Source organism: Mycteria americana, chromosome 3, assembly GCF_035582795.1.
Source record: "Mycteria americana isolate JAX WOST 10 ecotype Jacksonville Zoo and Gardens chromosome 3, USCA_MyAme_1.0, whole genome shotgun sequence".
Lineage (NCBI taxonomy): Eukaryota > Metazoa > Chordata > Aves > Ciconiiformes > Ciconiidae > Mycteria > Mycteria americana.
In genome coordinates, this window is record NC_134367.1 from 52,180,662 (window position 1) to 52,207,853 (window position 27,192).

Consider the following 27,192-nt stretch of genomic DNA (forward strand, 5'->3'; position numbering starts at 1 on the left):
CGCTTACACAGTCAGTGAGACAGGCTGCTGCGGAGGTGGAGGACGTGGGGAGACAGAAAATGTACCAGGCTGCTACGCTCACATGGGCATTGGGTCAATGATTAGGAATGAATTCCATGCTAGCTTTCATTTAAGGTCAAGTGGGAAAAGACTGAAAAAAAAATCCCAGCACACTAGGAAAAAAAAATCCCAGCTAAAAAAATCTTAGCAAACACCAACCATGAGCTTGATCACGATGACTAACCAGCTAAGACAGTAAACCAAGCATTTTACAAATGAAGAGATGCAAGCATCTCTTTACTTGTTACATCTTTACTGAATGACTGGCAAGATTGATGCCAGGGTCAACACCCCTAACTTCACCTGTGAATAAGCATTCAGTTTGAAAGAGTTCATGGTGAAGCAGTCATCTCCTCTTCCACTTAGACACTAGGAGGTAATTCCTGTAAAACCCCTAGTAGTACTTTTTTAGTCCCTCTGAGCAGAAAAGAGAGCATAAAACAAGTATTAAAAAAAAACCCCACAACCTTGCAAAGTAACACATGCTAGGGTGAAGCTTCTCCTACTGGCAGGATAATTTGCTTTCACAGCTCATATGAAATAATCTGATATTCATCTATCAAAAATGAGATACTGAACTGGAAGGCCCACCGGTCTAATCCACAATGCCAGTGTCTAAGCTTCCATGCACAGAACAGCAAACTCTCTTGAACTTTAGAGTGCCGAGGTCAAGAAATGCTATTTACAGCTAAACCATGAATATAATTGGCAAGCAGAGTTAAGTGTACACACAACAGTCAAATACACGTTTAACACAGTGTGTTTGCTCTACCCCTCAGGAATTTGTTTCAACTTTCACCTGGAGAATCAGCCAAAATCTTCAGAAAAAGCCAAAATTCCATAAATTTGCATTTGAATAAAGAATAGTAAAATCCTTTTAGAGCTTGACAAGATGGGGTAACTTACAAATGGAGTAGAACACACAAGGGTGTCAATTGCTCACAAAAATGGATGTTTCTGTGGTCCACTTCCTTTCCTGCATTTATGTCTAGAATCCTTATCTCATTTTAGCATAGTAAGCAGGGAGATGGATTTGCCAAGATTACTCTATGAGAGAAAATGAGAAGTTAAGGTGTTTACTGGCTAAGTAGTAAAGATATTTAGAGAGCTGCTTTGAAACGTCATTTGTAAGGCATGCATTTTTTTTGCTATATAGTTTGCTATATTGCCACTAGGCAGCTGGACTAAACAGCAAAGCCAAAGGGGTTTCCTTTCAAACTCAAAGCAATCCTAGGCTTCAGCTGGAGCCTTAAAAATGCACACACAGAAGAGGGATTTATTTTCATCTTTAATACAAATGCATTCACTAGAAAGGAAGCAAATGGTGTCAAAAAAGCAACATTTGTGGTTATCAGAAACCACGTGAGCTTCCCAAGTGCAAGCTACAATGTGTGCTGACAGCTTAAGCAAGGCAGGGTGTGAGATGAGTCACTGCTGTGCTATTCATAGAAGCTTGTTTCTTCACTGGTAGTTTGGTAGAAAAGCATACGAAAATGCCAAAACCAAAATTTCATTCTTTTTAGTTATAGGGAAAGCATCAAGCAATCACTACATGATAGTGGCTCAAGCATAATTGTAGCATCATACTTAATCCTGCAAGAACTTCATAATGAACAAATCAAAGTTCAAAAAGAAGAGGAAAGTATTTAAGTTATTTTACTGGTAGTCTTAGAATTTAGCTTGTAACCAGCTTTTAAGCATTTCAGGATTCATAAGTATATGGCAGGGAAGGAAGTCGGTGGCAGCTCCTGTAAACTTATGACCAGACAGTATTGTGGCTGCACATTACAGTATTTTAGATAAAATCAACATTGTTAGGATGAAACCTCCATAATATTTATCATAAACTTAAATTTATACAATTAATCAGGAAGATTTTTGAAGATGTTGTAACAAGCTTCACTTGCATTTTTTCATCTGTTCTTGCAGCATCAAGACCTCAAGCTTCTGAAGTACAACTGCAGAATATGCTGGTTCTTTTTGGTGGCAGAAGTATACAAACTGTAATTCTCCATTCTGAGAGGAAAAAACAAAAGATGAAAAGCCTAACTAGAGTTTTGCTGTGGGACATTTTTTTGGCATTTATTCCCACTGTCTACTCTTTTCATGATCCATTTATATAAAAACTGATCTAGTACTTTCACAAAATGGAGATACCCAAACTCCAGCAGTACGTGGATGGGAGCCAGCCAAGTAGTCTAGACTTGAACAAGGAATGTTGTCCAGAATTTGGGCTCCCCAGAACAAGACAGAATTGACATACTGGACTGAGGGCAGCAGAAGGCTGCCAAGGCTGCCAAGAGCTGGAGCACATGTTGGAACAGGCTGGGAGAGCTGGGTTTGTTCAGGCCTTAAGAGGAGAAGGCTCTGGGAGGACCTTACTGCTGTCTTCAACTACTCAATGGGAGGGTGGAGAGAAGACAGAGCCAGACACTTCTTGGAGGCACAGCTGTAGGACAAGAGACAGTAGACACAAACCGGAACATGGGAAATTCCAATTAAATATAGGAAACATTTTTTTCACTGCAAATATGGTCAAAGATGGGATCTGGTGGCCTAGAAAGGTTGTGGATCTCCATCCCCGGAAGTGTTCAAAACTCAACCAGACAACAACGACATGGTCTAGGCACACCTGCTTTGAGGAAGGTGATGGACCAGATGGCCTCTGGAAGTCCCTTCCACCTTAAAATTATTCTATCATTCTACACACTGGACTTTTATGCCAGTGACTCTCTCTGGGCAGTCATATAAGCCAAGCACATAAAGAGATCTTTTGTTTTGCTTTTAAATGTACCTGTTAATTCCTTAATTAACATTTTTCATTTGCTAAAACATTAAATATCAATGTAAATCACAAGTATGACATTTTAAAACTGAAGTGATGATTGAGCATGTTGCTTTAAGTACCAGTGGCATTTCATCTGGATTTTAACACACTAGTGCACTATGTGAGATGTTACCAGTAGCCAAACGTGAAAATGCGAAGCATGTATTCTGGCATGGCATTTTATTAAGATGTCAAATCTTTTGTGTTAGCAGTCAGTCAGTCATTGAAAACAATCTGTACACATCTAATCTAGTCAGTGAAAATAGCTGTACAACTTCAACACGATATGCCTCATTTATGTAGCTCGTTATGCTCTGAAGTGATTCTATTCATTGTTCAAGTCCCCACAAAAACAATTACCAGCTTTTACATATATTAGAAGTAACATTACATTCTGCTCTCAAAAGTACAAAAAATAACACTTTAAATATACACTGGCTCCTAAGCTTAGACTGAGTCCTGTCAGGAAGAGAATTTTGCACTTCAATAGACAGTGCCTTCAACATCAAGAGCTCTTCAAAGTGCTTGGCAGAGCGTGTGAACACTATCCCCACTTACTAGATGATGAAACTAAGGCACAGAGGTCAACTACCTTGCCCACAGTCACACAGAGAGTGAGTGGTAGAACTAACAGAGCAGAATTTGGGCTTTTCAGTTGTCCAGTGTAACCACCGCATCTCATTGCCACTATTCAAGTGCAATGGTTAAAGCATTACCGAGGAGCAAAACTTGTACAGCATACAGTAAGCAGAAGGGGGGATCCAGGGCCAGTCAAAGGCTGCAACAATTTCAACCCAAACCAAACAAATCTGGTAGTCAATAAATCAAAATGCATGTAAGGGAATGATCACATAGAAAATTACACATTAACCTGCAGAGAGAAAGCTCATTAACCCTAAGACATATGGTGTTAGCTTTGCAAAATGTACTGGTTATCTTAAGCTTGACAGTAGTTAAGCTAATGTTGATTTCATCAGAGAAGTTGTATTTTCTGATCAGTGGACATCTTAAACACCGTTCTCCTACCAGCAAGGTACACTTCTCTGGAGAGTCACACAGAAATGCAAATAAGGGGCCAAATATCTCCTTAGTAGGCGTGGATGCATATGAGGCACAAAAAAAACACATTAAGCGCTTGTGAGGTATGGACTAAGTGGTAAAGAAATACCAATCTGGAAAAACAAAAAAAGTCTAAAATAAATAAGGTTAAGAAAACTGAAAGCCACCCATCAAAAATCACCGTGAAACGCATCTTCAGATAGATTATGCTGCAGAAAAGAAAGTGCGATATGTGTAACCGCTGCCTGGATGAGAAGCATGCTATAGCCTAGCCCTCTGATGACAAATAAGCATTTCAGAAAGTCTGTCCTTGAATAGGATGTTCATGAGATGACTCATTCACTGACAGAGACTGCTGGTGGGATTCAGAAACACGTACACTTTGATTCTGTTCTTAACTGATTTGATGGGAAGGAACCGTGTCTTGGCTACAGTGAGACTGTTGACTTGATTCCTGAGTCAACTGCACATGCTGAGCTGGATGTGAAGATCCTGCTAAGTGGATTTCTTCATTTTGTCCTTGATGGGCATGGAGATGTTCTAGTGCTTCCTTGGAAAGAGTGATGACATGCATTTGTTCAGGTTGGGCAGTCTCTATTTGGTTTGCAATCATATTGATACTTTGGATTTGTTCTGCTTGCTCCTGCTGAGCTGAAAGCAACAAGTTTTGCAACTGCTGTGGTGGCTGAGCAAGCAGCGTGAGGTTAGCAGCCTGCTCTGTTGTCATATTTGGGGCATTCTCTGCAGTAACAATACTAATGCCTTGATTATGACTAGGCATGAAGTTTATATTATGTACTGCATCTGTAACCAGTAGTTGAATTTCCTGCCCTCCAGAGGTGGCAAGTTGATACTGCTGCAGCTGAAGAATGTTTCTCACTTCTGAATTAGTGTTGGTGCTTGGAGCAGTGTTGGCTTCCTGAAACTGCTTTTCCTTGCTATGAATTTTCAAATGAGACTTCAGGTTGTCCAGACGAGCAAACTGCAAACTACATTCTGGGCAGGAGAAAGGCTTTTTGCCTGTGTGCAATATACAGTGTCTTCTCTTAGCACTGGAATCGGAGAAGGATTTTCCACATGTACCACAAGAATATGGCTTTTCTCCTCTGGAAAAGAATGCGTTTGAACTCATTAGAACATTCACTTTGACAGTGCTGCTTTCTGCAACTTATTATAGAATAAAAAACTTGAATTATTATTTTGTTTTGCTAAATCATAAGCACTTAAGAATAGTGACGTTAAAAGTGTTCTCTATTTGACTTCCTAATTATTTCTATTTGACTTCACAAACTGTACTTTCATTAGTATATACTCAAGAGCTACAGAGAACATAACTGCCCTCCTGTCATAATACCAGAGGTACAAATTCTATGCTGCTAGACCTTGGCAAGAACGCAACAACTTACTTTGCACAACTGTAAGCACTGACCATTTAAAGAACGTTTATTAACAGTGTGGGCTTTAAAACAAACAGAAGTGTCCAAATCCTACCTTGCTGCCCGACTCAAAGGGACAAGAAATTTTACTGGAAACATTTTCTTTTACATAAGGCTCACAACAGTTCTCCAATGATTTAAAATCTTACATGCCTTTATGCAATACATCACACTGACATGGGTAAAAGATAACTAATGCTATTAAAGAGATGTGATAGACTACAGGGAAACAGGACAATGCTCCAATAACCTCGTTACACCATGGCTACTGTTCCAGTGTCAAACAAAAATTCACAGTCAAGTTTTCACATAAATAATACAGCAGTAAGTACATTGTCATTAAACAGACAGAATACACAAAAGAAGAATCTTACAATGCCTTGGCACACTAGTATTTAATAGTGCAGTGCTTTCCACTACCAATTATTTCTTTAGATTAAACAAAAATGTCAATCTTTAAACATGTGTTTGAAATGCAAACAAGCCCTGACCATTCTATAATTGAACAAGCACTACATACAGGTATCAGATTAGAAGTTATATTTTTTAAAGAATGTAACGAAAATTAGACATGCTCTACCTGTGAATTCTAATGTGAGTCTGAAGAGAACTTTTAGCTGTAAATGATTTGCCACAAATTTCACAAGTGAAGGGCTTCTCACCTATCAAAAAGAAATTTGACATCACTTTTTATATAGCACTTCCCATCAATATATTAGAAAACATTTTATATTTTACCATATACAGCATCAGTGTGTACTGTCAAATCCTCACGCTTCTGCCATGGGTCAAGGACAGATATCTGAAATTGAATGAACTCACTTGTTAAATGAGGGTATAGTATTTTAAATGTACACCTCTGACGTTTCTCCCCTTTGAAGATAAAGAATTAGGTGATCCGAACCCTCAGAGCAACACAAAATGTACTTATGATACAGATGCAGGTGTTCCACATGGAACAGACAAGTTTGAAAAAGGCTGATCCTGAACTACGAGGCATTAATGCTAGGCTCGCATGCAGCACCATGCAGATGAGTAAGCCTGTATTTCCAAACCTGAAAAGTGAATCCATTATCTTAACAAGTTGGCTGGCTTCCTATAAGGCTCCATCCTAGGCCTATGATATCCTGGGAACACCAGTCAGAGAAAAATTAAATTATGCTGGGTTGAATAAACTGTGGGCTTGTTGGTTTGTTTGTTTGGGGTTTTTTCACTGCATTTGGAATTCTTGTGTCTAATTGAGTAGAAGCAGAGGAGCCAAATTAAATAACAAAAAGGTTCACAAGAAACAGATACTACCCAACAAAAGCGAATCCTAATTCACACCATAACATATCCTCATTGCGTTGAGCTTCTTTAAGACACTAGACATGAGAATCCAGATCACCGCGGTGGTAATTCCCACCATCCAAGCACACTGAACCGGGGATGGGGCAGCAGCCAGTTTCCAAGGAAGCTTCACATTTAGTATAGAACTGCAACACTTATCAGCTTTCGTGTGGCTTTGGAGGGCAGGGGGAGAGTATGAGAGAACAAGAAACATTTGTCAGAAGGGACCTCTCGTCATCTAGTCCCAGCCTCCTACTGAAAACAGGAGTAACTTCCTAAGTAGACCGTATTCTTATGACATTCTTCTGCCAAAGCAGAACAGTCATATCAATGTTAACATCTGTTCCCAAACCCCTTAGAATTTTACTTCTTGCTTTTGAGATGGGACAGATCAATTGTTCTTTCTGCATCGTTAATACTGGTATCTGGCCTGTCTTTTCTGGAAGCAAAATATATTGCAGGCCAGTTTCTGCTAGAACTCATCTTAAGTGATCTATTTTTGCAACTTACCTTGCTACTATGCTTTGTCTTCTCATTTCCCACTACATTTATAGAGCTGTATCAACTTCAGATACCAAACTGTTGTGTGTGTCAACAAACACTATGTTTTCCTCAATAGAAAATGTGGTATTTATAAGTATCGCAAGTTAACACTATTCCAGATACACCAAAAACTCCCAAAGGCACAAGTTCTGACCTCATCCTATCCCAGCGAATTTAAAGCTGTGTTATTTTCACTGAGAAAGAGAAGGAAATGAATGAGACACAACTTGATCTTGTGCATACTTTACTACAACTGCAGGCAACATACTTAAGAATAATTTGATTTGGGGAAGAAATGATTGCCACTGTTTATAGCTATTTTAAAAGAAAAAATATTTACAAGTCATCTTATGAACTTACCCTTCAAAGAAAACTGTTTCAAGAAGCTTATGCCTTGTTATCACGAGATGGTAGATCAACATTTTTATCCCTGTTACCCAGCCATTCAAGTATCACCTTGCCCTCTAAATCTCTTAAAACACCCTCTGACGCATTTGCATTAAATCATCCTTCCCAGCCCATCTCCTGCCAACATCTGGTTTATTACAGCGTAATAAAAAGGTAAATGGAAATAATTATTTTTCTGGGCAGCAGCATTTTTCATAAGCACCCATCCCTCACAGACAGGGGTGCCCAGCTCATTTAGGACATACCACTGTTACCACTACATTTAGGACATTCCTGTTACTACTTAACTCACTTCAAGCCCCATACATGCTGGATGTGGCTCTCTTGATAAACTGAATTCCCAGGCCAGGATTCTATCACAGAAGAGCTAACTGGCATTTTCTGCAGCAGGCTTTATAAGAATGGGAAAATAAAGCTCTTCCTAAAATAGGCACTGCTTCTGTGCTGTTGTAATACAAGCTTTTTTGTGCTCCTGCATTCTTGATGTCAAAGCTCTTCATTAATGATACAGGCATGATTATGTACAAGTAGAGCAGAAGTTCTTCCCACAGAGACAAGTGTCATTTTCCTAACATTGTTTTTTCTGTGTTACTTCAAGGAAAAAAAAAAACCACAACAAAACATGACAGACAATATTACCTGTATGTGTTCTTAGATGTTTCTTTAACTGAGCTGCATCCATGAATTTGCGACGACACTGGTTACATTCCGGCAGTGAATGGCCTTGTCGCAATAATAAAAAAAGTGTCAGTGCCTAAGTGATCCCCTGTATCTCTTCAGTGATCTTTGTTAAAGCACTTTCCTGTAAAATAACCACTTTGATATAATATAGAGATAAAACAAAAGGTGATTCACTGCTTTCTCCCTATCTGAATTGTCACACCCCTATTTCTCTATTTGATATTATCATGGGAAAAGAGGGGACTGACACCTGCTCCCCCCAAACATGCTTTCTCTTGAAGCTTTGAAATTCTGATTTTTCCACCACTTCTTGTGTGTGTAGGTTAATCTCCATCCTGCTCCAGAAGTGTGGACACTTCTTAAAGCTTGTTTGCCATTGCTAGTCCAAAGTAGTGGGAAACTACAAGGCAATTTGCACAACAGGCAGCAGACACAATTGTTTATACAATTCCTAGCTTCTATGTAACACAGACAGCAGGGCTAAAATAATCAAGTTGTATGTCAAATACAGCGTAACTAATTTTTAATCATTGTAAGAGTCCTTCTCAATTAACTATTTTTCTAAACATTCCATTTATTATACACCATTTTGTCTTTTTCACCCTATTCATTGTTATATCAAGGTACCACACATAGGGTAGCAGAGACTAAATACATCACTGAAGAAGAATTTTCACCCTTAGTCAATCTTTATAAGGCTAAATCAGCATGGACTGCAAGCCAGCTCTTCCACCCAAACTTGTTATACCTGTGTGTACTCGATAGTGGCTCTTGAGCTGTCTCTTTTGGCTGAAGTATTTCCCACACTGATCGCATGTAAAAGCCTTCTGCCCTGTAAAGAAAATCACTTATTAAAATGTAAGCCACATCCAAAGCAAGCGTAAGGAAAAAAGTAAATAAACAAACGAGCACACACCAGAGAGAGCAGAAATACCTTTTTTCAGAAAGGTAAACTCTTGGGGAAGAGAGGTTACGTTTGCCTTGAAGTATTTACCTGTATGTAGGCTCATATGCTCCAGAAGAGAATGCTTTGTGGTCAGAGCCTTACTGCAGACGGTGCACGTGTACGGCCGTTCTCCAGTGTGCATCCGCTCATGGACCTGGAGAGAATGCTTCTGGGAAAAGCCTTTGCCACACTCACTGCACTTAAAAGGGCGCTCCCCTAAAAGCACAAGATGACATTTGTAAGTATAGATGGATTATTTCTCGCTAGATATTCTAAGCTCATAGCGAGATGCACTGCAATGTAGTAGCTACTAAAAAGTGACTTTTGAGTAGTGATAAGGTGAATTAAGAGACAAGCTTCACATAGCAATAAAATAATTCTTTAAGTATCTAATCCAATGTTCAAACAGAGAAATTATTAACTAAACTGCAATCAAGGTAAGACATAAAGGCTATGAAATCTGCTGACAAGAATAAAACAGCAAACACCGCCTCAGGGACACACCATAATAATTTGGATCAGCATACTATTTTGGACAGTTCTTGCTGTAGACAACAGCCCACGCTTCAACAACCAGCTCGCGTTTAGCGGCAAGTCACTAAACCCTAACCCAAATGCAGCAGTCTCTTAATGCCTACCTGTATGACTCCGCTGATGAACAGCTAAGAAGTGATTATATTTAAATACTTTGCCACAGTCTTTACAGCGAGCTTCAGAACCTGCACGTTTTCTTTTTCCATCAGTTCTCTTTGCCAGTCCTTTTTCATCCTCATCACCGAGAAGTTTATAATCTCTTAGTTTGATTGATCTCCTTATTCTACGTTTGCTATAACGGCTCTGAGTGCCCTGTATTCCTTCAGATTTGGGATCATAATTCTCATCTTTCTCAGCTGACAGATCGACAGCAGCTTCTGAGCCACAAGCAGGTTCAGTTTCTTCTGCATCTTTCCTTGCTGGAGCCTGTTCGCTGACAACTGTTTCTTCTTCTGCGGTCTCTTTTTTAATAAAATTTTGCTTATTTTGCATGGAGTTGTTCTCTCTCAGCTGCACATCTTCGGCAGAATTTGTGGCTGATTTTTCTTCTTGGACATTCTTGACTTTCCTTGGTCGCCCTCGTTTTCGCTTTGGTGGATCTTCATTTTTCTTGTCGCTTGCAATAACAGCTACAGAGGCTCCAGTGTTAGCCGGAGCTGGTAACGTGTTACCTGGGCTACGGCTGGCCTGATAGTCTGTACAAGCCCATACCAAGTCATTCACTTTCAGCAGCTGTGCAGTAGCCAGAATTTGTTCTGTGCTTTTTTCACTGACCCGGAGGCAACCAGTGTAGATAAATTCTAGCAGCGCTCCAAAGGTGTCTGCAACCATTCCCTCCAACATGTAAATTGACTGCCCTATTTCACCCTCATCCACAAACATCATTGAGAAGTATTCACTGCTGGCAGCAAGCAAAGCTTTATGGGCTCTGAATTGCACATTCTCCACTATTAGGGTAATGTCACAAAGAAAATCCTTTTTCCTTTGTTCTTCAAAATTAGCTAGAATGGTATCTTTGTGAGCTTTGGAGTGGATGACAACCAGTTTCTCAGAAGCGTCAGGAGCTGTTTCTGCCATTTTTATTGCGCATATGAAAGGAGGTGCCTACAAGAACAGAGTAACTTTAATTAAGAAATATTGTAGAAATCTACATTATAACACACCAAATATTATTTGGATTACCAGTCAACAGAGTTCAACAGTTTCTGAAGCAATTCTGAAGCCTCTGAACTTTCTTTAAAAAAAATCAACACTAATGCTGTACAGGCTTTCTTCAAAAAGTGTTTTTAAATCCTAAGAAAACGGCTACAGAGTTTCTTCTCAGATCAGAATTACTGCCTATTATTTCACTTGTTTATCTCCGATGTACTGTGAACTGTATAGCGTCTAAAAAAATGGCTACCCCTTCCGAAAATTCCTTTCACAACTAAAACAATCGAACAAAAAGAACTCTTTGTTCACAGCTCCTAAGAGGAAACAAATAATTAAAAAAAAAAAAAAAAAAAAAGGTCAACTACAACTTCGTCCCTGCAGATGCCACATTTCGAATTATTCAGGGACAAGGCTACGAAATCCTGTAATCAATGATAAAACTTCACTGGCACCAGTGTGACAGGACTCCATGCCTTCTTTTATCCATTCCTATCCTTCTGAAAATTTCTCTTTCAGAACACTTACCTGCTAAGCTTCAGCCTATGGATGTGGGCAACAAAAGCAGAAAACCAGCAGCTTTTTCTAAGAGCTCTGTCTAAAATAGGGTTGACTATGCTAACTATTAACCACCAATCTGGCTTGCTAAGCTTCTTCAATTGTAAATACACAAAAATTAAAAACAAGCAAAAAAAATATAATCCAGCAATTTCAGAAGAATCCACTAAATAATACTACAGAAGAGATGTGCCAAAAATGTCCATTTCAAGAGGATCAGCTGAGCCAAACGTGAAACAGATTAGCTACCTGCCATCTTAAAATAGACAGCTGTCATTTTAAGTACAAACGCATATTTAAACATAGCGATCAGTGGGCACAACAGTTCTGATTACTGAAGGAATGCTGTAACAAACAACACGGTCTACATACAGATGATACCTAAATGCCACCGAGGTGGCCAACAAGCGATTCTTTAGCCCCATTCAGCGACCAAACAGCTCACGCCGGAGTCAAACTGTGTATCCAGGAACCTTAATTTCTGAAGGATGCGAGCCCGATGTTGCTGGAGCACCCTAAAGCATGGCTGTAGGGCTGACCCAGCCCTGCCTTACAGGGCACTACGGGAGCTGCGAAGAGCTGCTGCCAACTCTGCCTGCAGGCATCCCCTAACATCCGCATGTGCCTCAGATAGGGTAGTAGGTGTTTTGATCACACGAAGGACTTCGGTATTTGATCACGCGGTGACATCATTACTATTTTGACGGCAAAATCCAGAACAGCATGCTCACCTACAAAAACTGACAATTCTAGAGTAAGGGTGTATGCAAGGGGACGGCACGCGTGCTGCCAGCAGCGTGGCCAGACACACCCCAGCCCACCTGCTGACGACCTGTGGAAGGGCTCAGGAGCAACCCGCGCGTTTTGGGGGGGGCTGACCCCGAGTAACAGAGCACGGCCCCGGACTGCTCCGCGACACGAGCGGCCACGGCAGGCGCCGCTCGGCTCGCTGCGAGCGCGGACGGCGGGGGCAGAGGTGGCCCGCGGAGCACGCCGCACGGAGCGGGGGGGGGGAGAAGCCAGAAAACCCGCGGCGGGGAGCGGAGCGGGGACCGGCGGCATCGCAGCCCCCGCCACGGCCGGGCGCCCGCCCCCAGCGCCCCGCTGAAGCCCCGAGCTCCGCGAGCCGCTCCCGCGGGCTTCGGCCGCGCCGCGGGGAAGGCCGCTCGCCCCCTCAGCGGCGCGAGGCGGTGCCGGCGGAGGGAGCGGCGCCCGCGGCCCAACCCCGCGGTGCCGGGCGGGGCGCTGCCCCGCGTGAGCCGCCGGCCCGGGCTCCCCCGGCCCGGCTGCCGCCCCGCCCCGGGCCCCGGCGGCGGCTGGGGGCGGCGGTGGCTGTCTCCCGGCGGCGCCCGGCACTCACCGCTCCGCCGCCGGCCCCCTCCGCAACCGCCGCCGCACTTCCGGCCCGGGCGGCAGCGGCGCGCCTCGCCTCCTGACGTAGAGCGCAGCGCGGGGCGCGGCGAGCGCCGCCAGCCCCGCCCCCGGCCGCCTTGGCGCGTGAGGCGGAGCTGGCCTGCCCCACGCGTGGGCTGCTGTAATGAGCGTTGAACGAGGCGTGACTCCAGAGAAAAGATTTTAATTTTAAGATTTCGTGCCTAAGAAACTGGTCCTAGGAAGGGTGACGTCGTTCAGCGGCCGCGTTCCAGCAGCGCGGGCGGCCGATGGCGACGCTCCTTGAGTTGGTCAAAGGAAGTGCTTGCGTGGGTGGGGGGGAGCGGGCAGCCCACGCTACACAAAACTGGGGCTGGCGTCTTTCAGGGAGAGAAAAGTTCGCAGCCTGCAGTCGAAGCCCGGGGGCCTGCGCCCCGGCTGCCTGTAGGGGCCCGCCATGGCTGCCCCCAGGTAGGGGACGAGCTGGCAGTGCTCCGTGAATCGCGCCAGCTTCCTCTGGTACGCCTGCCGCGCCGGCTCCGAGCTCCTGGGGTTGTGCGCTGCAAGAAGTTAAGCGGTGTCCTGTTAACTTCGTGGAATTACGTTACAGAAATTTTAAAAGGGATCAAGTCTACACCTGATGTCTTTCTGCTTGGTACAGATAAAACTGCCGTGGGCCGCGCCCGTTGACACCAAACCGACAGGAAAATCGAGCCTGGTGTTTCAGAAGTTCCCAACTCCAGAAGGGTAATGATACTCACAAAGATCAAGGCTTTTGTAAACAAATAACAAACATATGCTCAGCTGCCATCAACTTTGCATGCCTCAGGCCGTGAGGGGCTGGTGATACTCGAGGCAATGACAAATTTGGGTAACGCAGCACATAACCCTGAAATGGCGCTGCGTGGGCATAGCCCAGGCGCGGCGTGGCTGCACTGGGCCGCTGCATCCTTGGCGTAACAGTTCTATGACCTAAATGCTTTGCCTGTAAAAAACCGAGCCGACTGATACTTCAGAGGAGGAAGGGAATGTCAAGGCCAAGAACTTTACAGCGAAGACAGTATTGTTTCTTTTCTTTCTTACCTCTCTGCCCTAAGCCGTGTTTTGGCATACATTAGTATTGAGTGCCAATCCTCAGAGTATTCTGTATTATGTTAATTGTTACACTGAGGAAAAGAGGAAGGAGTGATTTAAGAGAGCCAAATCATAACCATTTTTTTCCTGTAAATGGTACTTTAGACCGCATTACAAAAACTGGACAGCATGAAGAACTATGCTATAGTTCACTGCTATAGAACACTTCAGCCCACTAGCTTTAAATTGTAGACAACTGCCTTGAACAGCTTCCGAGTGATTTTTCAAGCATAGCTGTACATAAAGCTCTTACAGGAGTCAAGTTTGAAGGGCACTAAATCACTCTAGTGATGTACGGTTTCCTACTCTTTTTTTCCAGGAGTAAATATCTTTGCATTTATGATTGATCGCCTGTCACTTCTCTTCTCGGATACTGAAAGCAATCCAGTATTGTTAGAAAAGCTGCAGGAGCAACTAAACCACTGTTTCTTGTCCCCTATTTAAATGTGAGACTAGAGAGTGACATAAGTTGAAGATGAGAAAGTCTTATTTCAGATAGAAATAGGATGTAAAAAATTTCCAGGGGACCACAACGTGAAGCACTTCGATCAAGTTTTTGATCAAGGATGGCGTGACTGCTCTAAGAGACACACAATAATAAATAATGCTATATTTGCAAAGGAGATTTTTCAGTGTACTGGAATGCTGCCTCTTAAAGTTGGAAACAGTTCTACCCAGCGTTAGAAGAAGATAACTTGTTTTCCTGGATTCCTATGGTCAAGCTGTTTGTCACTGCATGAGGAGAAGAGATTTATGCACTTGCATAACCTTTCCATTTCATCATCCAGTGCTGATAATGATGTAATGATGCAATATATGAGCAAAGCATTCCTCGTGTGGACATCGTTATGTTAGCAAATCTGTGCTAACAATAGAATGAAAACAGTCTTTGTGGATGAAACAAACCACAGTATAAAAGCAGTTTTGCTGGCTTAAGAACTGTACATTTATGCAGGGGCTTAGTGTGTGCCTACACTGTTCAGTGGTCTTCCTTAACAAAGCTATGCCAGCAAAAATGTGTGATAGTCCAAGAAAATTCTGGAGGGCTCTGGAAACTGCATGAGGAAACACAGGATGTGAAGAACTTCAGACAAATAATAAAGATTGCCATTATCTAAAAGAATAAGTAAAAATTTGAAATAACAAAAGACAAGGTAAAGTTCACCCACTGAACAGGTTGGCTTATAAAAGGCAAAACTGGTGGGCTGAAGAAGTGGCAGTCTTGCTGCAGAAATCTCCAGCAGTACTGGAAACCAGACCAGAGCTGCATCTAGGCTGTTGAAATCCTGAAAGCTGGCACTATTTAGGCTCATTGCAAACTATTGAAGATTATTAGCTGAAACTGCTATTTTGGACTGCAAAAAACCAAGCAAAAAAAAAATCCTAAAAAATAGCAACTACGAACACAGGAGAGAAAGCTTGAGCAACTTTCCTCAGTAAAGAAGTAGTCCTAACCTCTGGTAGCTCCATGAGACGTTTTACTTTATTATTTTGTGGGCTGAGTACAAACCACCTAATTTTAATTTTGGACTGTTTATCTTTGTTAGGAAAAGTAAGGTGGTTGATTGGACTGTTGATTAAATAAAAAAAGTTAAAAATAATCAACATACCGATACTCCGAATCACATTAATATTCAGATGTTCCCAGATAATTTCACAAATAAGCAGACTGATAAATAACATTTCATTTCTCTGTGCTAAAAACTTAAAAATCTAATTAAATCTGCATGGATATCTATTCTTTCATACCATGTAACTTAGTGTGTCGGTACTGAGCCCATGCAAAAGGGTTTTTTTGAAAACAACAGGTGTTCTATGTGCACTTAAGCTGTTTTTCAATACAGTTAGACCTCTCATTTACATATTTAGCTGATGTGTTGTTGGAGATTGTATGATCAGAAAGTTGTCTTCAGGTTATCTGCAAGGCAAGGTTTGTTAATAAGTTTTACTTGACCACCTGATACAGTTGAAAAAAGGCAAGCATTCAGGCACCTAAACCATTCCTCAGATAGTATTTCAGCAGCCTTTGATTACAGTAATTTTAGTCAATTTTAAAGACAATTCAGGTTGTCTATGACTAGTTTAAAATGTAGTACCACCTACATTATAACATTTTACTTCCTGTTTAAAAACTCCAATAATGCATGTTAGAAATGTTTTCAAGGCCATCAGGTTGTTGGTGATAAAAGGTCATTACAGTCTCATGACTTGTGAGAGATCACTTACCTATCTACCTGTCCTATTAACCTTATTTTCCTCCCTGGTCCTTACACATTTGCAAGAAACTTGGCAGTGTATGCTTAAATCAGTTTATAATAGTATTTTCCCAAGCTGGACATAAGAAAACTACACAAATTGGTTATCAGTGTTGTATCAGATGATTTACTGCATTTATATAATTCATTATTTTTATAGCATATTATTTTATACACTACCTTTTAAATGGCAGGCGACAAACAGCAGAGCAGTTTTTTTTACACTTAGGAATGGAAATTTTGGCTTTAAGCAGCCTACTTCACTCAGAGCTTTTATTAGAGAAGTTGCTACTCCCTAAAGAAAGAAAACAGAAGACCATTACAGAAATCTAGAACAAAAATACATTCAAAGCCTGATCCTGTTGTCATGCAAATTTAACAATATCGGATGATTTCTAAGTTGGTGAATTGTAGAAGATAACAAATAGTATAAAATAGGGAGGGAAGTGACCATGACTCATATTTTATTTCATATTCATGTCTCAAAATGTAACCAACTATCCTTAAATCATTCCACATAGGGTTGTGTCTATCCTGGTGTTAAAAATCAAAGCAAAATGTAATCTTACAAGATATGAAAGCAAAAGAGTCACAAAATCCATCATATAATATTGCAGTTTATTATTCCCCTCTGATGGTCTTACTTGTATTTTTTCCATTAAAGCTACAAATATCTAGTATTTTAAAGCTTTTAAAAAATTCCTCTCAATTGTAAGTACACAATGTTCAACTTAATTTAATTCCAATAATGAACATAAGACTCATATTGCATTAAAAATGAAATAAACTGGGTGGGATATACTATACATTGCAAAATCATGTTTTAAAATAGAAAAGCAAAAACTGGCCTGTTCAAGGTATCCAGCCAAAGGAAGTGCAGTGAGTAGTATTGGCTCCTTTATTGGAGGGAGTTTACGTGGAAGCTTCAAATTCCAGTACTTCTCTGGTAACCTAACCAGATAAATAGTAAGGACTTCTAAGATGTATAAACTGTGACATGATTAAAGATTAAAATGCAGTTAGTGTATTCACCTCATAAACTTCAGAAGTTTTTCTTCACTTTCAAAAATGTATACCTTATCTTGATATTTTGCTGCACACTCGATGTTGCCAGGCACCAAAGCTTCATATCTGAAGGGACGGAGCAAGAAAGACTATTAATTCACAAGAAATGTAAAACATCATTTGTGCAGTGTAAATTCATGAGCTACTGGGAGCCTTCTGGTAATTTAGCAAGTATAGGAACTACAAAAAAGGAGCAATTGGATCATCCAAGTTTCCACCACATGACTGACAGTTACACAGCTCAAAATCTGAAAGTCTCTTGCCTCAAAATCTGCTTATTAAGGGGCTTTTATAGTGCTTCTTTAGAGCTCCTCTAGTTAAAATGCCAATCATAGATGTTCAGGAGATTAAGAAGGGTCAGCATAGAATTGACTTACGGTTCTACCTTGATGAGAAATTCCTGCATGCTGAGGAAATCAGTGGGACTTTATGGTGGAGCTTTATGGATCTCTTATAAAAATAGTAATAGCTAGTTTTGCACCTACTGAGGTTTTGTGAGATTTGTTTGAACTTTTGAAGGCTTATGATAGAGGAAACTCAAACTATATCTGAGCAGTCTTCATCGCAAAAGACAGTAAGCCAACACAGATCCTTGTAGAACCTGTAGCCGTATGAGTTTCAAAAGGTGATTTTACATTGATTTCCAAAGCCACAGGCACAATACAGAGAATAGTAATTGCTTTTCCTGTCCAAATGCTGAACATTATTAAAAAGTACTTTGAAAGTATTTCCTCATTAATGTGTTAATATAGGACACACAGTCTGTAATTCAGATTATGAAAACTGCAGTGATGTACCTCTGTTTTCCATCTAGGTAGGTGACTGGACAGTATCCCTGCATTTCAGCACTTCTAGGGAATAAGGCCTTCACTTCTGCCGCAGTCAGTTTCTTTGGTAGCATATCTGGGGGTGGGAGAGGGTGAGGTGCCAGTGGTGGCACATAAACCTCTGGTCTGCTCAAGAATTTCTGTAGAAAAAGCAATTAAATGTTTTCATAATGAAAGAAGTACTGTAAGACTGTTAGTCAAACTCCAGAGGACTGGCTCACACAATTAAGGTACTTGTTGCTTCTATAACACCTCTCTTAGTGTGCTGGCGCTGCTGCTGCTCTCGGGTAAGTAATTTCTTTTCCAACCCACTCTCAGTTGAAGTCATCACTATCCGCCCACCATCCATCACTATCCATTGCTATCATTAGCCACTCTCTACCCCCAGTCTCCCCAAAAGAGATGGAGAAAGGAGGAAATGGTTGTTTTAAAATGAATGTTTGATCTATGACAATTTATAAGAGGAGCTTTGGTTTGAATGGACTCTCTGCTGCATTTTGTCTGCCTAGACATTTGATAGCAGGAGCATACAGAACAAAAGCTTGAATACTAACAACACTAGCCTAATGCAGATTACATATTGCTTGTTTCTGTACGGAATCAAAGAATCTAAGCCACAATGTTCCCTCTTCTTGTAATCGCCTCTTGACCTGCTTTTTGTCACTTACATCCAGTTCTTCCTGTGAAGCCATTTTGTAATAGTGTCCTCGAAATTCTGCGGCAAACTGCAATGATGACGTTACAGAGCAGTCAACCAATTCACCCTTTTCTGCAAGGCTGACGGGACAGTACTGTCCAAACTCCCCTAGCCGATACTGCAGCTCTTCAGGAGTGATACATAAATCAGCAATGCCGGCTGCTTTTCCTGTTAATAAAAGCAATTAATGATAATGTTTTATTAATGAAAGTCATAGAAACATCAGACATTTCTAGTCAGAAATATTACAGTTTAGAAGATATTATAATTCATCATGTGAAAGTGATACAAAATAATGAGAATTAAAATAGCAATTTTTATAGATTGATATTAAAATGAAGTTGGCAACCCATTTTGCCCATTAATTTTAATAACATTTTTCTAGCACTTAAGAAATATAATACTTATTAACGATGTGGGATACTCTGCATGCTTAACTTATGAATCTGTTTTCCCTGGGACAGTTCTATTTATGATTTATTGTTTTACTCCTTTGCATTGCTAAGGAACATTCAGCTATTATTTTATTTCTTTACATTGGTGAAAAAGACTATAAGGTGTGATGAAAGCCTCCCCTTTATTCATCCATGTCTTGTAAATGCTACAGTCTATCTGGATTAAATATATTCAAAATCTTGAATAAAATGTCATATAAAACCCAAACTATTTAAAAATTGTGTTTTTCAAGCTTCACGTGAAATGGTTAAATGTATTTTAATTTTTTTTTTTTGGCTTATGACTGCAGTTTTTAAGAAGGGTGCAGCCACAGAGCTGTAAAAGTTAAAACCAAAAGGTGAATATAAGATAAGGAAGTCTGTTTGCCCTTCATAGGAATTCTAGTTAAACTGTACAGGCATGTTTAAAAGGCATATTTAATCCTGACCAATGCTGACACACAAAAATTCAAGTGGGAACTGTGTCATTTTAGACTAAAGTGGTTTTCCTCCCAGAGCACAGAAATTAACTCAGATGGCGTATTTAACCTTAATTCTGAGCTTATAATTAACATTTTACCCCCTCCCTCTTCCTCCACTGACACTTAAGTGAAGCTGCAAGTCATAGTTCCCATTGTATACTTTGGGGTACCCTTTGTGATTTATCACCCAATGTTGGGGAATCTGCCATGGACCATGAGACCTCTGACTTCTTTCAGCTGTATTCTGCTACCCTGTTCTTTGGAGTATGGCCTCAGACTGTCCTGTAGTTGGTTTTGTCTTTGCTCTCTTCAAGAGATCTCTTCAAGATCTCTGCAGATGAGATTGAAGAATTTGAGGGTATGTGTGTGCCCAAGAATTAGCTTCATCGAAAGCAAGTTGAAGTTGAAATGCAGTCACTACATTGCAGCTTCTTAAAGAAACGAACATTATTCTGAGAAACTTCATTTTTCTTTTACCTTCTCTTATTCTTTCCAGGTATATCTGGATTTCTTTAACAACCACTTGAACTTCCTTTAGTACTTTGTTCCAGATCCACCACTTGCTCTGAAAGGCATCAATCACACACCAGTTCTGATGCTCCTTCTTATAGTAGGTCCTAATGGCGTCAATGTGCTGTTTATAGCAGGAGTTTTTAATAGCTAGAATCTGTGAGCTGTCATGGTCAGGGTAGGGAGATCTGAAGACAATGAAAAATAACATTGATTTAAGTCTGAAGATTAGATAATTTCATTGAATTTCAGATGTAAATTCTAGAGTTCACTTTAAGTCCGTTTTAGAAAATTCTGCTTATTTGACAGTGTAGAACATACGGGAGAAATACAACTTTCTTATCAAGGCTGTTACCAGTTACATATAAAAAGCAGCGTACTTCTGATCAGACAGTTACGTTCAGAAACAAAGAACAAAACTTTTGCTATTTATGTCCCACATACAACTCATTAATATTGTAAACGATTTGGAATGTATCAGCACATATTAACTGACACACACTACCCATATACCATTAAATGGTGCCCTAGACAAAATGCTATGAGACTTTAAAAATGGAATTCATTTGTTTTTTGAAAAACAGGCTTAATTTTTAATTATGCTGTTGTTTGAAATCAAGAAGTAGGCAAAATCCTTGGATTTGAAAACTGTCTGTCATATTTATATATACATAAATGAAAATAATCCATCTGACCTCTAAAAATATTATGCAAGACCAGAAGAGATATTTTGACTAGAACATAGAAGCATTTCCTGTTCTGGTTCTTAATTTAAATGATGCCAAAAAAAAGATAAACTTCTGTTTTAATAGGATTAATTTCTCTGTAAGTTGTACCTTTCAGAAATATCTGATATTGCACATTTGATTTGTATTTAAGCCTATGAAATGTAATTAGTTTGCTATTTCAAATGAAAAGTTTAAAGTAAATACTTTCAAAAAGGCAGCATTAATTTAATTTTTTGCAATGGAAATTGTCTTTAGGCTTTTAGTAAACAATTAAGCATTGTACTGATTACTTGATAAAAAGAAAGAGACAAAATGAAAGAGACATGCAATAATGCTCTAAGCTATCTGGAACTTCTTAGAAACGCTTCCTCTAATGAGAACCAGGTTCTTATACAGTTTAATTTTAAGGTGAATGTTCTGTTCTTTTTAATTCTCTGTCCGTTTATAAACTACTTACTGCACTTCCTCAAAAACAACCAACAGCTCTTTAAAAAGAATATTTATCTCCTTAGAAAAACAAAGAAGGGAGCGAGCTGAATTGAAAGGTTTAGATGAGCAACTCGTGAATTTTATATGTTATTAAAATGTTATTTCTATTTTTTAGAAAGAACTCCAATTAAGACAAAAGAGAGCTTATTAGATGAAGTATCAATTTCCCTTATGATGATAACCATTGAATTGATGAATAATAAACTTCAGTAGCAGAGTGAACTAGTAACATTTCTGATGTACGGTTTCAATAAAACCAGTGTAACTAAGCAGTGGGTGCACAGCATTGCACGTCTGTGACCTCAGTCATGCAATCAGGGGATCTGGCCAGAGCATGCCACAAATTCCTTATGTCTCTGTTTCTGGTCTATGGAAATCAAAGCATGAGAATGTAGAGGGACTGGTGCCCATGTCTTTTCACAGGTGGAGTTTGGAGACAGCTGGATTATGCACCAGCTTAGATACAGCCTCTCTGGGTATAGCACTGAGGCACATAAATAGAGAAATGACAATATCGTGTGGATAAAAATATTGCTATCAGGGAGCATCACTACCGATTCGTGCTTTCCTTATCCAACAGTGCTCTTCTGAACACTTCCTTTGCATCCATTTCTAATTCAAAGATTTTCACTGGAATTATCCTAGCTGATTCCAAGAGGTTTACTTGTTTTCTTGTTACAGGATATCCATCAATTACAACTCTGCATACAAACACAAACAGAAAGACAGTTTTCCTAAGAAGTCAGTTTCTAATTAACCATTAAGACTATGTATATTCCTAGTAGATTCTCAATAGACACAAAAGTCTACACCCATGCCATGAAGTTATCGCTGCCCTGACTTGATAGACACAGTCTTCACTCCTAAGAATTTACAATCAAATTAAAAAAAAAAAATCAAGTAGATAGAATAAGAAATAGTAAAGAGTAAAGGAAATACACAAAGGGCAAAAGGTGTAAGAATGGAAGTGGATGGCTCTGACATAAAAATGGTGGACTTTAAAATTTGGACATATCAGTCATTCAGAAACATAATTTTAACTATGGGAAATCTCCATATGGATTGGGAGGAGTAGTTTTCAAAGTGAAAAGTGAAATAATTTACAGTACTTGAAGAGTTTTTTAAATCATATTGAAGAAGAAATGCTTTTCACATATTAGGCAATACTGGGGCAAAATATACTGAAACAATATTCCAGTATTTAACATGAAAGAAAAATTGAAAGAATTCTGATCTCAAGCTTAAATAATTTTCAGAGATTATTTCAGAATTGCCTTTCCCTGTAACAATTCTCCTTCTTGGGGAGAGGAGTTGAATGTCGTGAAATCATGGTCATGAAGCTTTTTAAGTCTGCCCAGTTTGGAAGGTGTTTCAGTGGTGGAGAAAGAGCCTAGGAAATCAGGATCACATATGAATGAGGTGGAAAGACTCACTGGTTTCAGTTCCTCCTTAACAACTTGTTAACAAAACCAGAAAAAAACTTGAGTACTGAACCAGTCTGCGTGACCAAAGAGAATCAGATGTGTCCAAGTTGGTACTGGAGTTGGTATAAGAGAGATAAAATGGTAGTTCTCAAAGGATAATAGAAAATATTGGGTTATTGACTGAAAAAAGTTAACTTTCATAAAGCATATTACTTGAATTTACTGGAATGTACTTACCTGAAAATTGTAGAGAATTATGCTTCAGTCTGGTTTCCCAGAGTAACGTGAAGAACCTCATTTTGTACGGATTATTTTCTTAATGCATAAACCACTGATGTGTTTTAGTGAAATTGTTTTACAGTGATAACATGGGAATTACTGCCTATGAAGGGACTGGCGTGTCTTGAAAAAAACCCTGAAACCCAAACAAGACTCTTACCCGGTGGTATTACACACGTGATTCATCAGAGCCACATCTAGAGCCTGGATGGCCAGTTCATCAGGTACAGTCAGTCCTTTGTGAAGATGCCACTTTAACAGAAGTGCCAACTCACTCTCTGGCTGATTGTTTAACACTAGCCGTATGGCGTCTCCCATACTCAGGCGCAGTAGCCCGTATACACTTGCAAATTTCTTGGCAACTGCAAAACATTTTGATTTCAACACGCAACTTTTATGTAAGCAACTTCACAACTTAGCAGTCTGTTAAAGTATGTCCTTAGTCTTAGAAGCTAACTGCTCAGCTCATTCCCTGGGTCATTTCCAATGCATCATCTTGGTAAGTGGTACCTAACCCTGCTTGGGCCCCTAAAGGGATCAGACCAAACCTTTGCATATATACAGAGCAATGCGCAATGCACTAACAGCGTTCAATTCAGCACAAACCTCAGCAGGAATAGGCAATATTACTACAAAATATCTTAGAAAATATGCTTCCACTGCTGTCCCTTTTACAGAACAGCCTAGCTGTTAGATCATTTATCCAGGAAATGGGAAATATGGTTAAAATTTCCTCCTTAATATGAGATAATTTGAACCCGTCTCTTCTTTTTCCAACACCCTATTCTAATCATTAAGCTATGGTCTAAGCTGAATTTTCTCCTTCTCTAGTTAAAGGCAGAGACCTGTGGATTGAAAGAGTCATGGAGGAAGAAGGAGAGGGGAGAAAGACAGAAATCTTGGGTTTTTTAATCTAGAAGTTTGAAAGCAGGCTGAGGAATGTGGAGTTTTGGGTTCTGGTTCTTGATTCTAGGAGTATTTCTTCATTTTACATTAGATCATATTGACTGAAAGAAATAAGAAGCAATTAGAAAATAAGCAGAAATAATTCAAGGGGTATAAATAGTGTAAGTCCGGATTTTCTAAGTGCCAGTTCAGGTTACTAACTTCTTAAGAAGCTGGGATAAAATTCAGATGGCCAATGCATAAGTATCTGACTGTCAAATGAGACACTAGAGAATGTAACTAAAAGATTCTATGCCCAGCAAGAAAAGCAGGAAGACCAGCAATATTAATGGTTTATGATTTTTTAATAGCAGTAATGACAGATACAGCTTCAGTCATTAGATAAGGTTTTCCTTTATAGATAATACTGGCTCCTACCTGTAGTCTTTCCAGATTTTGGAGGTCCCACGATTGCAATCTTAACTGGCACAGCTGGTTTAGGTTTTGGCTGACAAATATATTTGATGGGGTTTTTCATAAATGTTTCTTTATTTTCTTTACTTGAAAAGAAATAAATGTATTGTCGATGGATTACAGGAAAGCCTGTCCTTTCGTGGCTTTGTTGTGGCTTGATTGCATCTCCTTCACTTAGCTGTAGCATATACAAAATGGGAAGCAGTTGATTAGGTTTGACAAAGTCTCCTCTCCCTCCGTCCTACAGAAGTGGCTTTATAGGCAGGTAGAGGAGTACCAACTGTATGAAACAAACCATCAAAACATTCTGAAATTCATACATCTGGACATAATATTTTGTCCGAGTCTGAGGAACTTCCATACATATGCAGTTCTTGTACAGAAAGATGAATTAAACGTTGAAGACAAAAAGAGTATTCTCTATTTCCAGTAGGTGGTACCGTAACACTTTCTGTCCATCAAGAGAGTGTAGTCAGAGAGGTATAACATAATACTTTTTAAATTTTCAAATAATAAAGAAAATAATTTTATTCCTCTGTGAATTAAAACCACTTATCTGCCTGACAGTAGAAGATACACTGAGAATATTGTATTCCGCAGAAGTCATGTACAAATGAAGAAAACAGAAAAGAATATCAATACTTACATTACAGTGAAGTGTAAAACCATAACAAGGCAAGCCAAAAAAGCTTTTGGTAAAATACATACACTGCTGATGAAATCTTTTCAAACACATCAGACAGCCCACTAGAAAGTCTGTAGTGTTGATGGATCATTGAGATGTAAGAGGAGCACTAATGGCAGAAATGGTCATTGCAGAAATGCTAAATGAATTCCTTGCACCACTGTTCACTATGGCAGAACTTAGTCCTGTCCCTGTTGCAGCCCTTCTTGGAGGAACTGCCTTAAAGTGTCAATAAAAGATGTTTTAGGACCAACTGTTGACATCTGTAGAAAAAATTTCCCAGACCAGATGGCATTCACCTTAGAGTTCTAAAGGGACGCAGAAGTGAAATTGTTGCTGACTGATGTGTAACCTATTGCTTACGTTAGCCTTCCTTCCACAAAAAAGGAAGGTGGAGAAAGTGCCCATTTTTTGAAAATGCCTAGCATTTTCCTAGCAAACATAGTCCGGTAAATCTCACCCTGTATTGAGCGAACTGAAATATATTGAGGAAAAAAACAGTAGTTACAGGCATATATATGAAATAATGGGGAAGAGCCAACTCAGCTTCTTGTAGAGGGAAACCATACCTCACAAATCTATTAGTATTCTTTGAAGGAGTCAGTAAATATATCGATAAATTGATCTGGTTGTTACAGTAAGCGATGGGACTGTTCTACTGCATGGCATTACCTTGCCAGACCCTTCTCTGATTCTTAGGTTCCTATTCCTGCATCAAGTCATTTCAGGGTGCTTGCCCTCAATTTATAAGATGTCAGGAGTCTGTTCTACTGTGTATGTGCTCCCATTCCTCCCTCAGCTCATCATTTTTATTCTCTGCTTATCTAATCAGTTGCATAACTACTTCCCTCCCCCCCCCGCCCAGTTTAATCTAAAAGTAATTGGCATATACTCTGTCTGCCTCTCTACAAAAAAACCTCCGGTCCGTAATCAATTTCATCATTTCTGTTATATCCTAAAATACCCTCAAAATGATCCTATTTCCCTTTCATTATTGTCAGCACGTACATTTCCTCTATCAGCACACCACTCTGATTTTATCTAATAGCTTTCTATGACTTCTTTCTTCTAACTGAATTGTACTTCTTGGTTGGTAAAAAACCACTATACAGCATAAATGAATGAATTGGAGAAATGGAATGACAAAAATGTAGTGAAACCTAAACAAAGTGCAAGGTCTAGTGTGTAGGGACTAATAAGAATTAAACCTATAAGCTGGGGTTTAGTAATTGGAAATGACAGAAGAGAAGAAATATCTACTTCTATTAATAAGTTCCTAGATTATTAGATGCCAATTTGATGCAGCCATAGAAAAGGCAATTCTGATCCTAAAACATTTTAAATAAGTATTTTGATTATATCAAGCGATAATAAGAGCTGATCTGTACACAATTCTGATTGCCAAGGTTAAAGAAAGATAAACGTGATCTGGAACAGGTGGAGACCCAACATGATGACTATACAAAAGGGAATAAAAGTTACTTGATTAATTAGCATAGTAAAACAAAGGCCAAAGTATGTTTCCTTCAGGAACTTCCTGTTTTCTGTATCTTGTTCACTGGGCTTTTTTTAATCAGTCCTCCTTTTTATTTCTTGATTTACTCAGAATCCAACCTGCTTTTATTTCTAGCATTAAAACCAAAAATTTACCTACTGACATTTCACTTGCTACATATAAAACTGTATCAGCCCACTTTTGGGGATAGACCTGAGTACTTTCTGACCTCAACTTTCCAGATCTCTAGTAAAATACTATAGAATTAGTTCGTTGCTCTTCAAACAAAAGGCTAAGTGCAAGGTCCTGCACTTGGGCCACAGCAACCCCATGCAACGCTATAGGCTTGGGGAAGAGTGGCTGGAAAGCTGCCTGGCAGAGAAGGACCTGGGGGTGCTGGTTGACAGCCGGCTGAATATGAGCCAGCA

The 27,192-nt window shown here is 39.8% G+C and overlaps 2 protein-coding genes across 9 annotated transcripts in view; both read right to left on the reverse strand.

The window, feature by feature from the left end:
* Positions 1 to 1,343: 1,343 nt before the first annotated feature.
* Positions 1,344 to 13,005, reverse strand: ZBTB24 (zinc finger and BTB domain containing 24). Of its 8 annotated transcripts, none has more exons than XM_075498521.1 (8): positions 12,891 to 13,005; positions 11,912 to 12,270; positions 9,928 to 10,927; positions 9,338 to 9,505; positions 9,092 to 9,175; positions 8,302 to 8,385; positions 5,963 to 6,044; positions 1,344 to 5,052 (listed from the first exon to the last, which is right to left on the reverse strand). In XM_075498521.1, exons 3-8 carry the CDS (start codon positions 10,898 to 10,900, stop codon positions 4,341 to 4,343), a joined length of 2,103 nt encoding a protein of 700 aa, XP_075354636.1. In that variant the 5' UTR covers positions 10,901 to 10,927; positions 11,912 to 12,270; positions 12,891 to 13,005; the 3' UTR covers positions 1,344 to 4,340. The 8 variants fall into 8 exon arrangements, 7 of the variants coding, with proteins under 7 accessions (XP_075354636.1, XP_075354640.1, XP_075354639.1 ...); XM_075498525.1 differs by having other exon boundaries at positions 11,912 to 12,261; positions 12,891 to 12,914; XM_075498524.1 differs by lacking the exon at positions 12,891 to 13,005 and adding an exon at positions 12,363 to 12,823 and having other exon boundaries at positions 11,912 to 12,261.
* A 125-nt stretch (positions 13,006 to 13,130) lies between these two features.
* Positions 13,131 to 27,192, reverse strand: part of AK9 (adenylate kinase 9) — a 70,876-nt gene continuing 56,814 nt past the window's right edge. Inside the window, exons 28-37 of the mRNA XM_075498528.1 lie at positions 24,549 to 24,762; positions 23,386 to 23,587; positions 22,077 to 22,223; positions 20,273 to 20,493; positions 18,851 to 19,047; positions 18,153 to 18,322; positions 17,323 to 17,421; positions 17,135 to 17,241; positions 16,471 to 16,581; positions 13,131 to 13,461 (exon numbers count right to left, since the gene is read on the reverse strand). Coding sequence (XP_075354643.1) covers positions 13,259 to 13,461; positions 16,471 to 16,581; positions 17,135 to 17,241; positions 17,323 to 17,421; positions 18,153 to 18,322; positions 18,851 to 19,047; positions 20,273 to 20,493; positions 22,077 to 22,223; positions 23,386 to 23,587; positions 24,549 to 24,762 — 1,671 coding nt within the window. The 3' untranslated portion in view covers positions 13,131 to 13,258. The remainder of the gene's footprint in view (positions 13,462 to 16,470; positions 16,582 to 17,134; positions 17,242 to 17,322; positions 17,422 to 18,152; positions 18,323 to 18,850; positions 19,048 to 20,272; positions 20,494 to 22,076; positions 22,224 to 23,385; positions 23,588 to 24,548; positions 24,763 to 27,192) is intronic.

Excerpts from the sequence above, each read along its gene's own strand:
- ZBTB24 (XM_075498521.1), bottom strand. The coding sequence starts at position 10,900 with ATGGCAGAAACAGCTCCTGACGCTTCTGAGAAACTGGTTGTCATCCAC. Across the intron at positions 8,386-9,091 it reads CCACTATCGAGTACACACAG|GCCATTCACTGCCGGAATGT; the intron begins GTATAACAAGTT and ends TATTGCGACAAG. Across the intron at positions 5,053-5,962 it reads ACTCACATTAGAATTCACAG|AGGAGAAAAGCCATATTCTT; the intron begins GTAGAGCATGTC and ends ATTCTTTTCCAG.